General features: G+C 35.2%; 1 protein-coding gene across 1 annotated transcript; it reads right to left on the minus strand.

Annotated features, from left to right (window-relative positions):
- Positions 1 to 7,635: 7,635 nt before the first annotated feature.
- Positions 7,636 to 15,212, minus strand: LOC145157372 (TMV resistance protein N-like). Its single transcript, XM_079076419.1, has 5 exons — positions 14,707 to 15,212; positions 12,839 to 13,517; positions 12,440 to 12,730; positions 11,360 to 12,334; positions 7,636 to 8,418 (listed from the first exon to the last, which is right to left on the minus strand). The coding sequence occupies exons 1-5, from the start codon at positions 15,207 to 15,209 to the stop codon at positions 7,636 to 7,638; spliced, it is 3,231 nt and encodes a 1,076-aa protein (XP_078932545.1). The 5' UTR covers positions 15,210 to 15,212.
- Between the last annotated feature and the right edge of the window lie 1,882 nt (positions 15,213 to 17,094).

Consider the following 17,094-nt stretch of genomic DNA (forward strand, 5'->3'; position numbering starts at 1 on the left):
GATTTGAGAAAACTTTTATCTTTCTGTCTAATTTGATTCTTCTTATTCGCTCTGCCATACATTGGAACCCTTTCCAATGTCTCAGAATTACACTTAAGCTTGTAAGTATAACCATATTTACTGAGCTATAGTAAATTATGACGAATAGTCTTATCGATCTTTTGTGGTGGACATGACCAGTGCACAAGAATGTGTACTCGATCCCTTTAGTCCTTCACTTGACTCACACATCCATGTGAACAAGTAATTAGTCTTGATTTTCCAATGCTTGAAAGTTCTCATTCATCATACTATTCAACTTGCATGATTCCAAGTTTCGGTCCAATTGAAACTTGGGCGATGAGGAACTTTCCTGATTTGGTAAATTTAGACACTACCACAAATGAAAGAATCAAATCCATTTTCCAAAATTGCTGTCAGTGGAATCATATAAGCAACAATTTTCCACAAATGCCATTGTAAGGATACTTCAAATAAATAAAATTAAACAATTTTCTTTTATTTTAAAACTTTGCGGAAAAACTTATCCTTACAATCCACATGGAAAATTGTTGTTATCTATTCCTTGCTCAAAATTCTGATGCGATCGAAATCCACCTTCGCGATCAGAATCAACATATACTTCCTTTAAGATTTCTCTCTATTCTTTGATTCTTAAAACATCAACATGTGACCCAGTCACATCATGTAATGAGGATCTCATAATAGAACTTAACAGAGTTAGATAATGGGCTCTACCTGATGTAGAGTCAAACTTATTGACTTTAACATCCTTAGGTAAATTTGGCAGCTTTGCAATCAACGCCCCTTCCTTTGGCAAAATAAACATATGGACCCTTTGGTAATGGGACTATCTCAGACTTAGCCTTTCTCTTTACCATTTGGTCAACCGAGTTGACTATGGCCAATCCCTTTCCATTGGGAAGAGAATGCTTTTTCTGGATTTCCAGTGTCACCATTGTCACTGTCCATAAAGTTTTTGGGAAGTTGATCTTCTAATCAAATTTGCTTTACTATCGTTCCAAATCATTGCTGATTCAGCAGCACCAAGCAAATAGATATGATCATTAAGGTTCATGTCATAGTCTGTTTCATAGTAGTCCCAAAGGAACTCACTATGTGACTTAGAAAGTGATTGAACATCCAACTTTCTCAAGACTTTGACACCCAACTCTCCCAGCTTGTCAATATGTGACTTCATCTCTAAGATGTGATCATACATAGACCTTGTTTGCCATTAGGGCTTGAGTGACCTTGAACTTGTGGGTTAGGGAGAATAATTGGAGGAGGTGGAGGAAGTAAAGTTCCAAGAGATTTGGGAAGATCATAGATGTCTGAACTAGACATCTTTTGGGAGATATTCAAGATAGTTGATCTAAAGTCCTTAATATAACACCCAATATGAAATATTAAGGCTAGGATCCAACAACCTATTTATAACTGGAAGAGGGATGCCGTAATCCGAGTTATAAAATAGTTGAAGGTAGGTAAATGACGATTTACCAATTTCCACCATGAAAAACGAAATAATGTAATTAGGTTTTTAATTGGATTTGAAACTCCTAGATCTTTTGAGATTCATTGAACTTTTCAATGGCATGTTTCAATCTCGAGTGTGCCCTTCAGGTTTTGTGACTGGGATGCCGAGGATCACAAAACAAGGTGTGAAGTAACCATGCAAATATACTTGGTACCCTTAATATTTACCCCTCAATCGATGTGCCGGTTAACCACACGAGCTCCACCGATACTATGATAAATATTAAGTTACCCTTTGCCTACTTCGTTAAATCCAGGTTAGTGTGCCGGTTAACCACACACGCTCCACTAACGGTTTAAACAAAGTGCAAAGTGTAATTTCATGGATTAGCACCTTATTCACATTTTCCTAAGTAACTAAGATTGGGAATTTATAAGTGTTTAGTTACTTAGTATTTATCATTAATACTTTTAGTGAAGAGAGAATTATAGTCCTTGTCGTACCCGTTCGGCTAACGACCCTGCACCAGTCAAGGAAGCGGTGGGTGAGAGTGGACACCCATTAAACTGCCATTTTATAGGCAGTAACCTTATACCCCCCTTATAGACCGGCTTCGTGAATGAGGCCTACTAACGGTAAGACTGACTTGCTCTTATACATATATTTATTATTAACTTATAATACTATAAAGTATAAGGGTTGAATTTTAACTTTTAAAATTCTAAGGGCTAACTTGGAATTAAAGTATTCATGGGGAAAACTTTAAAAATTCCAAAAATTGAGGGCAAGTTCTGAAAATATTCAAAACTAATTAATTCCATAACTTATGTGTTTAAAGTAGTTATAATTAAAAAAACTCTTCAAGTTCCATAACTTGAAGACAAGTTATGGAAGACTTTAAACTAATAAAAGAATGTAACTTTTCTTTATTTTTGTAACTTATGGAACTAATTAAGGTTACACATTTTATCATTTAATGAAGTGACTCTTGAACCTCAATAACTTGAGGACAAGTTATGGAGTCATAAAACCATTTAATGAGGACAGGACTCTTCATTTTTGTAACCATTGCCAACTTTTTATGAGTTTTATGAAACTTAAATGTGACTTTTCATGTAACTTGAGGACAAGTTACAAAAACACATTTTAGAATCAACTCTTAGATTAAAATGGATTGAAAACACATAATCAATTAACTTTTCTATTAATCTAATAAACTCATATGAACAAAGATAATTCACATGAAAAAAAATTTCAAGTAATTAGCATAACTTTTAAACTAATACAATTCGATTTTTCAGCTAATTTTGCAAGTATAACAAGAAAACAAAACCTGGCTCTGATACCACTGATGGGTTTTGAGCATTCTAACACTCCTAAGTGTACATGCAACCCTAAATACCTTGGATCTATGTTTTCTCTATTATACATACAATTATGAACTTTCCAAGGTATTATCCTATCTAGCATACAATACTTGATACTTGGGTAATCAAATGGATAGAATACATATCTTTGTTTGATGTAGCTTGTCTCCATGAAGCGTGAGTGCCTAGTGCCCCAAGTGTGACACCTCAAATGGTTCACACAACACCAAATTCACATGGAATGACTTGAGAGAAATGGAACACTCCTTGAAATCGTCTAGCCCTCATATTCACACATTAGTCCACGATTTCTTGAGCCATGGGATTCTTTTATATGGTGGCTATTAGGGTTACACCATGTAACTCATAACTTTACCCATTCCTTATGCTCCATGGATTTTAACATCCATGGAATATCCATGGGTCACCCCATGGACTTAGTCCAACATAAGGAATCTTGGATCACAAGCCCACATATATAAGAATGAATGATTTACACAATCAACCCATATATTTAATTAGTCTCCTTTTGATCACTTAATTAATTCCAAATTAATTCTTGATCAATACTAATTAAATAACCTTATTAATATATTAGAACTTATAATATATTAACCAACCTTAAGTGTTATTTCTCTCATTATAGTCTATCCAAATGCATGATGCCATGCAACCCAAATGGACCATGTCGGGTCGGGTCAAGTCTTACCAATTATAGTTATGGACTTAGACATTAATCCAACAGACTCAAGAATGCCTCTCGTGATCTCAGACGCGATGAACTCGCGCAGCCCGTCATCAACCCGCTCAGATCCTGAACCCGAGCCTGATCCTGATCCTGATCCGGAACCTCCTGCTCCATGCCGCGTGGTCACCATGCTGAAAATACACGCATAAAATGTCAGGATCACACATACTCTTGAGAGGTCTAACACACTTCCCAAGGTTCCCGGTTCTGTCTCAGCCTTCCTTGATTCGAGTACGGGTCCTCTGCTTTCAGTAGTACGGGCCCATACTACCTTCCACATCTACCCGTGCTTTCCTCAAGGATTGCTTCGACTTCGCCAAGTCCCTTTTACCGATACCCATTCTACTGACCTCATCCTAGGCTTCCCTAGGGCACTCTCCGACCTACTCTCTGCCATCAGCTGCACTAGGAGTCTCCACCACCTCCCCCTAACTAGCTTGCGGATACTGTTACGTATCCGTTCCTTAGTTAGTAGAAGATGGCCAGAACCCCCATAGCACAAAGCAAGCAGCATTCGTGCATTAGGTAACCAAAAATCAGGCATAAGCTACTCAGGCCATCCTACTACTAACTAAACAGTCCTAGCATACAGCTCATACAACAGGCATATAAGGCATCCTTCCTAGACCCTTAGCCCTAACTAGCATGCAATTCTCAGAATCATATATCAGGCACACAAGGCATCCTCATAGATCCTTAGTCCTATTCTAGCATGCAGTTTTCCGAATCAGAACCATATAACATAACATAGCAAGTGTGGGTATCTTGGGGAAAACTTACTTGAGCCCGGCCGGTCGCATGCATCACACACTTCGTCTTTCTCAAAATCCTTCCGTTTAGATTTTAGAAAACCGTTTTCTTTGTAAAAATCTTTTAGTCCCTCAGTTTGAGTCCAGACTATCCCGAGGGTGTGTCCGAATCCCTCAAACCAGGGCTCTGATACCAACTTGTAACATCCCAAAATTCAAGCCCGAAAATTTCATTTTTGAATTAAAACATTTTACCAAAACATTGTCGATAAAAGAACGCCTTACAAAATCATAATGTTATGACATCAAAAGTAATAAAAATCAGAGTACAATCCCAGAAGCTCAATGCGGAAACCATGTGTGTGTGTGATGCGCTGATACACCGCCGGCTCCTTCCCCTTCGGCGAAGAGGTACCTGAAACCAAAACCAAAACTGTAAGCACAAAGCTTAGTGAGTTCCCCCATCATACCACATACCATACAATATCGTCGGTATCTTTCAACCGGTAACCTTCATCGGTATCTTTCAACCGGTAACCTTCATCGGTATCTTTCAACCGGTAACCTTCATCGGTATCTTTCAACCGGTAATCAACATCGGTATCTTTCAACCGGTAACTGGGGACTATTTCACCCCCTATCACTAGCATACAATCAATAGACATAAACATACAGTCAGGCATATCCGGGTACTGACCTACCCTTGGGTCCTACGGACCTCTATTAGGGAAACTAATCCCTACTATACACATAACATATCATCCAAATAAATCTCATAACCGACACATAAACAAACCAAGATAATTATCACAAAGACCATTATCTTCTAGATACCCCTTACTGGTGGGCCGACATTGTGGCCTTAGACCCACCCCTACTGGAAGGTAACTCACCTCAATGTCGTGCAGTGTTTGAATTATCCTCGGCGCACTTGTCGACTCCCTTCGACTCTTCGATCCCTACACGACAACCTTCAAGTCATCACACAGCAAGTACAACCCTAAACAGGGTCAGTCCACGTCTAGTCAAAGTCAACTTTAAATTGACCCGACTCGCCGAGTTGAGCCGTCAACTCGCCGAGTCCCTCACCCTTTACTCGTCCTTATCCATGACCCGACTCGTCGAGTTGGGCCGTCAACTCGACGAGTTCCACCCTCACATGAACATCTCATGAAACTCATCCGACTCGCCGAGTTGATGAACAACTCGTCGAGTTCACCTTCATCTGAAGAACACGTTCTATCCTTGACTCGCCGAGTTGATGAACAACTCGACGAGTTCATCTTCATCCTTAAGAAAATTGCCTTGGACTCGCCGAGTCTGTTCTAGCACTCGTCGAGTCCCATGAACTCCAGCTCAAAAACTAAGTCCAATGTGTTGGGTCATTCTTTCTGTCCTGCTACAACCTTTCTAACACCCCACTGAGTTCATTTGACCCTCAACAGATATGGGACTCAAGGCCTTGGACTCGCCGAGTCCCAAGAACGGACTCGCCGAGTCAGTCAAGTCCATACTCTAAATCCTTGATTTCTGATGTACAACACTTGTCCAAATGATAGATCCAAGCCCCTAAACTCGATCTAGCACGTAAAGTTACAAACTTTATGTGCATGCATGGGACTTTTGAGCTTAAAAGGCTCTAAAATGGTTCTTTTGTTGCATGGGGCCTTCCTTGGGTGCAAAAGCAACCCAAATCTGTCTTGTGACTCCTTTAATGACGTGATTCAGAAGCTCAAACCCCCAACCAAGTTTGCAAACATGGTTGGCCACCAAAAATGGCTTATAAAAGCCCTAAATCACCTCAAAGAGGGATCTTACAAATGAATGAGCAAGGTTACAGCTTTTTACCTTCAATGAGCTGCAGAAGGTGCACAAACTCGGGTTCCCTTCGTCTTTACTTGTTTCCTCAAGCCTTTCTCTTCCTCCTTATGGTCACAACTAGCAAGATCCACCAAAATGCCTTAGTTCTTCTCAAAAACGGCTAGGGTTTGCTATGAGGGGGTTTCTGGAAGTATAAAGGGGCGATGGGGGCTGCATAAGGTTGTTTAAATAGGGTGCAAACCCTCAGATTAGGGTTTTTGTCCAGACAGAGCCTACTCGTCGAGTCCGGGACCCGACTCGACGAGTCCATCACTTACACCCCGCGTCTCGTCCCGCTTCTACTCGGCGAGTTGGTCCTTCAACTCGCCGAGTCCAAGGCCAAAAATGCACAAATACTTAAATAAAATACATACCAGGAACCAGGTGCTACATGATACCATGTAATCATTTATACGAAAGAGAGAGAAAGCTTCAACTTTTCTATCTGTTCATTATTACTAACTGATTCATACAAGCACACTACTTATATACAATAACAAGAAACATAATAAATAACCCTAATCACGTAAACGTACTCAAATACCCTTAGAACTAACAAACTCTTAACTAACTTGAATTAGCTGGCTAACAATTTCTAGCAATTAGTCTAAAATCTATAAGCTTTAATTATGTATCAACCGGGTACATGTCATATGAGAAGATAACATAATGACCGGTAAAGAAAGAAAAAAGAAAAAATCAAATACCAAAGGCGAAATTGAAGATCTCATTTTACTTTCATGGTGTTTGCTTTAAGAGTATAATTCTAGTTTTTTATTAATTACTAAAAGGCTAAGCTGGAGGAGGTAGTGTATTGATATAAGAAACGTTATCCAAATAAATTTCTAGGTTTTGGATGGTTCCTATAAAGTTACAACCACTACATATTTTACAACAAAGCATTTTCTAAAACCTTCGTAAGTCAAATTCAGTTTGCATTAAGTTTTCTACTAATCCCAAACAAATAAAAAATATCATTTAACCATCATGAGGTTTTTCACGGATCAGTTGAAAAGTAAGCCAAAGAATCTATAAAGAAGTTTTGTTTACTTAGTGATGGAACAACTCACAAAAGCCCAAAGGTGATTTTCAATACAACATACAAACAAAAAAATCTGAGCATACAAACAACAATGAGAAAGTCCTTATTAAACAAGCAAAACTTCTAATTAATCCTGATATACAAACAAAAACTCAGTGAGATACAAACCTGATTAACCTGATACACAAACTTGATAGTCTAAGAAAACAAGAATCAAGATACAAGAAAACGATCTCAATATTAAAATCAGAGCATAAATAAACTACACACGGAATTTGGGGATTTGGAATCGCTTCAATTTTGTGATCAGCAAGGCCATATTAGGACTTTGGAGTAACTTTGGGCCCCTAGTCCAAGGCCTGTATTCTGTAATCTTCAAAGACCGGGAATTATGCTAAACATCCGTCGGTGAAAAAAGAGGTAACCTTGGTGAAAAAAGAGGTAACCTTGGAACAAAACCATTTCAGACAAGCTTTTGGAAAAAACAGATTCTCATCTTCATCATCAATAAGATCCCTATCCCTATCCCTACTACAATAGTTCATTTGAATACATACGTACTTCTTGGGGCGCATTGTTGAGTTTCTACTTCTGAAAGGCATCAAGTTCTTCTCGTCAAACTTTTCTTCATAGATGTAAGTGTTTCCAGAGATACTTTCATCATATCCAAGATCCTCATCATCAATATGCACCACATTCCCATAATCAGAGATACAAGTTGTAATATGTTCGACATCTTCTTTGTAGATAACATGTGCCCCATATCTCTGGGATGGTGTGCCATTTGCTAAAATTACAGTAATGTTAAGATTACCTACAATATGAGACCAATCTTGAGGTTGAAGATCATGATACATCTGCTGAAAGAAACCCAACGACATATAGCTAATCCACACATTGCTATCCGCTACTTCTTTAGGAGTAAACATCCTACTAATCATCGACTCAGGCACAGAAATTGCTAATCCATTACTTAAAATGCTGAAGGTGATGCGAGGATAATCAAAATACCTTGGAAACACACCACACACCACGAAACCTGCAATCCGGGTATGCCATTTGTCAGGTAACTTCAAAGCTATTTTGTACCCATTCTTTTTTTGTTTGATCCAGCTTGGAATCTTGTTTCCAGGAATAGCAATACTTAAACGATGATTTACAGCAACACATTTCTGTAATCAATGAAAAACATTACAAAAGTTGCTCAGGAGATAGAGAAATCTTCAAAAAGGTCCCAAATTTTTGGAAAAAGTTTCAAAATAATCCTAAATTTTTTTTTTTAAAATCCATATATGTTTCTCCCTTCACTTTATATATATATATATATATATATATATATATATATATATATATATATATATATATATATATATATATATATATATATATATATATATACACTTTATGCTGAAGTTTATTTTTTTTTAAAATATGACATTCAAGGAGTCGAACATGGGCTGGTTATTACCAATTTAGCTTAATACCAAGTGATTTTTATACATCACACTTATATATTTATTTTCCTCTGAATTTTTAATATATATATATATATATATATATATATATATATATATATATATTTATTATTATTATTATTATTATTATTATTATTATTATTATTATTATTATTGTATGCGAAAATATTACATGATTTTTAAATTCGTTTTTATAAAAAAAAATTTCTAACTAAACGTATTTATACGTATTTTATTTAATAATAATGAATATTTTGAAAAAATAAGTAGAAATATATTTAATTGGAAAAAAGGTATAAAAACGTTTTTTAAATTATAAAAACATATAAATAATGTATTTATATATTTACTAATATTGATAAAACGAATTTTTAAAAAAATGTATTGATTTATGTTTATAATAATTATAATTATAAAAATAATTTATTTAAAGCTTTAAAATATACTATTATATATAGGTCCGATGGATAAATAATTATTAATGTGTCCAACTCAAGTGGTAAGGCTGACGTATCGTAACCACCCGGGTTCGATCCCCTCTGGAATCGTTTTTGTAAAGAAAAACGTTGCAGCCTATATTAGATATATATAAAAGTGAATGATAAAATCATAAAACTCAATTAAGGTCTCTAGATTAGCTGGGAGGTGCGTTAGTGTTTCCTCTTCAAGGAAGACGCAGGTTTGAAACCTGCACCCTTTATTTTAAAAAAAAAAATCGAATTTTTTTAGTAATAAGGAAGGTGCTGACGTGGATGCCATGTCATGCAAATGTTGCCACCTTGGAGTGCCATGTAGGTAATGATCGGCTGTAAAGGTTAAATTGGGCTAAACCGAAGGATTTTCCCGGTTTTTTGGGTCTTTTTATTCAAAAATAATAATTTATGACTTTTTTAAAACTTTTGTCAAAAGTTTAGGACTTTTTTCTATAGATTTCCCTAGAAGATATTGGGATCTGATGACTATTATTATAATATTAGTTGTGAGACCCGTATGTTATACGGGCTGGATAAAACAAAAAATTCAATATGAAGGTTTAAACAAAAATTTATTTAAATTTGAAATTTTAGATTTGAAATTTAAAATTTAAAATTTAAAATTTGAATTTAAAAGGAAACATATTAAATACTAATGAATTGTAATATTGTAATTTATTGGTTATTTTCAATTAAGGTAATTATTAATTGAGGTGTAATATGATGTGTTAATCAAGAAAAAAATTTTAAAAAAAAAAAAGAGAAACTGATAAATGGAAAAAACATTTATTCAAAAATACCAAAAAATAACATGTGTCCAAGTTAATATGAAAGCGACATGTGACAAAAGTATTTTCATTTATTCGGGAGGATACTAAGGATGTTAGTAGATCTCTCTCTCTCTCTCTCTCTCTCTCTCTTTATATATATATATATATATATATATATATATATATATATATATATATATATATATATAGGATGAGGTTCAATAGAGAACCACAATTAACCAATGAACCAATCTTTTTTTCAACTTTTACAACTTATTTTTTATCAAAAAAAAAAACTAAAAATACAGAAATTCATAACTTTTTATCCTTTTTCCAATGATATCAAATTCGATTTTTTTTTTACATCAAATTCACAATGTGAATCTTTGAAAATTCACAACGTGAATCCGGATTCACACGGTGAATCCGAAAAATATTTTTCACATTCACAATGTTAGTATATGAATTTAGATATTTATATATATTTTTTTCGATAAAGAATTAGCTCTAGAAATTGAAAAAAAGATTTGGTTCCTTGAAGAACCAATAATTATGGTTCTCTATTGAACTTTTCCCTATATATATATATATATATATATATATATATATATATATATATATATATATATATATATATATATATATATATATATATATATATATATATATATATATATATAGGGGACAATTCACTTGAAATTTTAAAAATAATAAAGATTTTGAGATTTAACCTCATCCACATATTTCTCATTTGTCGTTTTAACGTTCCAGTGAACCCGCAACAGTAGGGTATGCCTAATCATAATTGATTATATGGCAGAGAGGTATAATTATATATGATTATATGTGGTTATACACACACACATATATATATATATATATATATATATATATATATATATATAATCATAAATGTTTATACATATATGGATGTTAACAGATTGAGTAATCATATATTATTATGGTGGTCGGTGGCAAAGGAGGTGGTTGTAGCAGACGTGACGATGATATAGGTAACAAAGGTGGCAGTGGCAGAGCTGGTGGTAGTGGTGGTTATGGTGGTGGAGAAGGTGGCGGTGGGAAAAAGGAACCGACGGTGCTGCATAATCATTTATTATTATAACTCTCCCGCCGTGCTGGTACGTCGGAACGCTAGAGCGGTAAATGAGAAATATATGGCTGAGGTTCAATCTCAAGATCAATATTTTTTCAGAATCTCAACAGAATATATATATATATATATATATATATATATATATATATATATATATATATATATATATATAAACGAGCCGTACAGAGCTTGTCTAGTCTCGTCCAGTTCAATCTGGTCGAGTCCATGTAATAAATGCAGCCTTAATAAATCAAATGGGATAAGAGAGATAGAGGAATCACCTTAATGAAAGATAGTTGCGACATCTTAGTAAGATACCTATGATTTTCTTCATCCTCTAGGAGTTTCTTGCAATTAGTTATCCATATCTTATACAACCATTTATGCACTGTTGATATATCTCCGATCTTTCTCAATGAGGTACAATCATTTGCTTTCAACACTTGTATGCTTGATGGAAGCATACCCAAAATTTCAAGTTGGTTGCACCAATTCAACTCTAGGCGTTTAAGACGTGAGAGATGGCTAATGATTGAAGGTAACCAGACTAATTTAGAGTTGCCACTTAAATATAATTCTTCCAAGGAGGAAAATGCATCAGGGTTTTCAGGGAAACTTTCCTCTCCAATTTGTCTCCAACTGAGATTTAATATTCTCAAAGAAGACAAACTTGTCAAACTATGAAAACCAACACATTTCGGTGGCATTTCAACCACATATGTAACTCCTAACCGGAGCTCTTCTAACCTTTTCATGCTTCCAAGCTCCTTAGGAAAACTTTTCAATTTCATGCAGTTGTGAAGATGAAGAGACTTAAGATACTTTAACTTACAAATAGAGTTTGGTATGTTCTCAAGATTCCAGCAATTTGTGAGATTCAAGAAGCATAGGCTTGACAAATATCTAACTGATGATGGCAGTTCCCTAATTCTATCACAATTATAAAGATTTATTTGTGATAGTTTAACCATACATGGAGAGACTTCTGGGAATCTTTCAAGACTAGAGCATCCAGAGAGAATTAGAGTCTCCAAGGATTCCATCTCAAGCCTGGATGGGAGACACTTGAGACTACTTAAACAATTCATGTCCAAGTAAACAAGCCTTCTGTGAGATCCAAGAGACTCGTGAACCTCCTCCAATCCCCAACATCTTGACAAAATTAACCTCTCCATATTTGGGGCCCCAGATACATCTGGAAATGATGTGAGGCTTCCCAACAATTCGAGATTAACGAATTTCAAGTTCGGTAGAATCTGACAAGTAAAACAGAATTGAAAATTGAGGTCTTTTCATATTCAATACAAATAGAAACCTTTACTTTTCAATGTACGTAACTATGGACAAAAACAACTGACTACCTTTTGCTCATTCCATAAATATTTGAGGTCTCCTTTGGCCATTTCAAGCCCAACAAGCTTACACCTATCTGCTAATGGCAGAGTCAAGAATGGGTACTCAATCCAACGAAGCCATCGCAACTCGTCAGGGAGAAATGTAGGTACGCTAGAAGTGAATTTGCCATCAATATCAAGAAGCCGAAGATTTTTCTTATTTGCAAAAACATCAGGACGAGTAGCCAAGTTCGAATCATAGTCATCAACAAGGTATTCATTGTACATCATCATTATGGCTTCAATTGCTTTTCGCTTCTGCTACAAAGAACTAGCTATGATCAAATTCATGTGCCCAGTCCATTCCAGAAACATAAATGAATAGAAACGAAGAAAGCAACTTTTAAAGACAGTAATTGATTTTACCTTCTTTCCCTTGATGAAATCATGGATCTGATCAAGTTTCCATAGCCTGCTATCCAGGAAACTCTCACGAACTATTTGCCAACCCATTTCCTGTATGAGATCATGCATATCTAGCTTTTTATTTGAAATGGTTATAAGACATTTTTCAATAAGAACACTAATCCCTTTCCCCGGGTGAAAACCAAAGCTATCAAGTACTCTAGTTACATGTTCTACCTCTTTCCCCTTGAAGAAACATGCAATGTCTAGGAATATTTGTTTCTCAAGAACATGCAGCCCATCAAAACTTAACTTCAGTTTGTCATGAATCTTACCATCTGGTGCTTCGGCTAATCTATTTAAAGCACTTTCCCACACACTTACTTCTCCTCCACGGAAGAATGCACCTAACACTTTCAGGGCTAAAGGAAGGCAGCCGGCATACTGTATTACACGTTCTGAGAGCTCCTCATACCCTTCATGAGGGCTACTTTTCCGAAAAGCATGCCAACAGAAGAGCTCTACAGCTTCACTCTTACATAAAAAATCAGGTCTGTAAATGACATTTGCATCTAAGAGTAAACGCTCATCTCTAGTGGTTATAATGATTCTACTTCCAGCACCAAACCACTCACGTGTTGCAGCTAGGAACTCTAACTGCTCAACATCGTCTATGTCATCAAGAACTAGAAGAACCTTTTTATTTTAAAATCATATAAATTTCATAACGCATTTCACAAAATCTCATTTGTTTAGTTACAAAACATATCTCCATAATTGTTTGATTAATAATCCAGGATCCTCAAAACATAACTCCTTCTCTGGTGTGTATAATCGAGCCGGTGCCTTCCCGCGATCCTGAGAAAACCTGGAACACATAACACATAACACGGTAAGCACGAAGTTTAGTGGGTTCCCCAAAATAACAGAAACAACACATTAGCCACTCGAGGCTATTACTCTGTAAGACCTTCCGGTCAATGTGTCTCAGTGGGACCCTCCAGTCCCACAACTCTGATGGACCCTCTGGTCCTAACTTTGTGGACCCTCCGATCATAACTCTGTAAACTCTGAGTAATACACAACATAAATCACAAAGAAATAATGCAGGATATCACGATACACAGATAAGCACATAAGACACTCTGTCACACAAAATACCACTCATGGTAAAGTATAGTGAGAAGACTCACCTCAGTTGACGTACAGCTCCTATAGACGCTACTGCTACGCACCGGCCACTAACTCTGTGCCAAACCCACAATTATCCCAATTAGGAACTAAGTCCAAACTCTCACTCATTAGGTCTAAAGGTAGTCCACTAACCAGCCTATCAATGACCTAAAACCCATTAGGCCCACCAAGGCCCAATAATAGCTGGGCTCTCCCAAGGCCCAATTCTAAATCTAAATGGCAAGCCCAACACAAGGGCCCAAAGCACAATATAATATTTCTTTGCTCAAAGTCACAAATACACAAGCCCAAAGATCCAGGCCCAACCCTTAAGGCCCAAAAGCTCACAGAGGGGTTACGCGGGGCGTACCTCGCTTGGTACGCTCAGCGTACACTAGCATGCACGAATCTGATCGGGGACACCAACCCGGTATGCGGGGCGTACCGGAATTACGTTGGGCATACGCCCAACTTTGCTTAGTATGTAACTAAAGTTATATATCTAGCAAGATTCGCCACTACAGAAAGACTAGAATTGTAAATATATGAAATCGCAATTCAATCGGTTGACAGAAATTAGCACATAATACAGTTGGATAACAAATGGTTTTGCACAAGATCCTTGTCATTGGTAGCACAGTAACCTGGTAAAATGATAGATACTGTGTTCATAAGTTCCTGTGAGTAAGTCAAGCAACAGATCTAGGAAAACTTACTGATAATTGCCTGTTTCCTTGATATGCCAGCCAGATAAACCAGCAGCTGCAGCTAAAGCTTTCCTCCACTTGTTCACTCTATCCATCTCTCCTTTAAACCTGCCCTGGTGTTTCTGAAAGGCAGTGTCGAAGTCTCTTTTCACTCCACGCACATCGGATGGATATGTGTGATAGAACACCGGTAACACCATCTGTCCCATCTGATCTTGGCATTCCATGATTTTGACAAGCTCATCCAAACACCATGAAGAGTCCGCATAGTTTTTAGAGAAAACAACCACAGCAAACCTCGATTCTTCAATGGCTTTCAGCAGCTCCCTGGAGATCGGTTTCCCTTTATCGAGCGTCGGATCGTCTTTGAACACGTTTATTCCTCTTTGATCTAGAGCCGTATAAAGATGATCTACAAAGCTGTTGCGAGTGTCTTCTCCCCTAAAGCTTAGGAATACATCATGTGTCCATATTCTAGTTGGTATAGCAGATGATGAAGATGAAGACGCCATTGAAGGTTTTAGGAAATTGAAGGTATAGTGTTGCTAGTCAAAAGAACAAAAAGAGCTATTGTCATCGAACTGTTAGGTACCTTTAGACTTTAGAGTATGCTGTGATGGTGAAACATTATCCGATGTATGATTATATGTATAAATTGAGTGTCGGTGTGTGTAGGAGTGGATGTGTGTAGGAGTGTGGTTTCGCTACAAACGAATGCGTACGATCCTTCTTGTCTGTGCATATGTGAGTTGTCAAGTCATTTACTACTAATATGATTTAAAGAGCATCTCCGTTTTAAAAAACTTATTATTTTGAAAAACCAATAAGTTTAAGACTTAAGAGGTGTTTGTAACTCAAAAACCAATAAGTCCTAAGTAAAAAAAAAGTATTTTTCAAACTCAAAAATCAACTAGTCAAAAAATATTCAGCAAACTCAAAATATTTTTCAAAATAGTTTTTTATTAGAATCAAAAAGAATATTTCAAAAAAATATAAAATCTAATTTTTTTTTAAACTTCTTTTAGCTTTTTATCCACAATACCTTCAAAAAGCAATCCGAACCCCCCCTCTCTTAAAGTTACTCTCGTTGATTGTTTGAATAACTTTAACAGCTAGTTAAATAAACTCCCAATTTATAATTTCTTCTAATATTTTTTTTAAGTTAATTAATTTATTCATATTTATTTCGGTATTATATTTTATTTTCTTTTTGACGTATATGGATGTATGTAAATACTAAAACTAATGTTTATATGTTATTTTAATGTATTTGGATTGATCTATAACTTATTTTTATGTATACTTTTAATGTTTGAACTTGTAAACGTCAAATTCATGATTTATGTGTAGGAAAATAAGAAAAAGAAAATGAAAACTATAGAAACCGGTTAACTCGACGGTCAAACCGGGAACTGTCATGCTGATTCAACTAAAAAACTAGTTTTGAAAACATTGCTTAAGAGGTGTTTGTAACTCAAAAACCATAACTCCACTAAGTAAAAAAATGCATTTTTCAAACTCAAAAACCAACTAGTAAAAAAATATTGAGCAAACTCAAAATATTTTTTAAAATAGTTTTTTATTAGATTCAAAAAGAATATTTAAAAATAATATATAAAATCTAATTTTTTTGAAACTTCTTTTAGCTTTTTAACCCCAATACCTTCAAAAAGCAATCCCGAAACCCCCCCCCCCCCCCCCTCCCTCTTTTTAAAGTTACTCTCGTTGATCGTTTGAATAACTTTAACATCTAGTTAAACTAAACTCCCAATTCATAATTTCTTCTAATGTTTTTTAAGTTAACTAATTTATTCATATCTATCTAAAATGTTTTACAAAATTCTCATCATTTAATTAATCAATTTTTTTAGAGACATTGTATTTCAAATAATTAGAAATATTAAAATATATTGTTTCGAAGGAATATTTTACTATACATCGTTCAGAAAAATTAATATGAAGTAATTAATATGTCACAATTATAAAATAGATTTAAAAGTAATATACAATTGTTATAAATTTATGTTTCATATATAAAACGTCATTACGTATTTGATTGAAATAGTTCATTAGTAAATAAATAAAACATATTTAAAATAAAATATAGTTAAATGGCTAAAATGAAATGTGATTAATAAATAACTGTTTAATTGCCCATAACATAAAAGTATATTTGACCATTCAAAATATATTATATTGTATGGTCATTGGTCTATAAAAAACAAATAATTTATATTTCAATGACATTTAGTGGTCAATAAAAAAAGTTAATAGTAAATCCTTATACTAATAAACGAGTAGTTCTTTTATCATGTGTCACCCTATTAGGTCTCCTAATTAATGTCATGCTACTTATCAATCTATTGATTTTCTCTTTCAAATTTTAAATTTTAAATT

The sequence above is a fragment of the Lactuca virosa genome, chromosome 2 (genome assembly GCF_052849685.1).
Source record: "Lactuca virosa cultivar CGN04683 chromosome 2, Lactuca_virosa_CGN04683_v6, whole genome shotgun sequence".
In the NCBI taxonomy this organism is placed as follows: domain Eukaryota; kingdom Viridiplantae; phylum Streptophyta; class Magnoliopsida; order Asterales; family Asteraceae; genus Lactuca; species Lactuca virosa.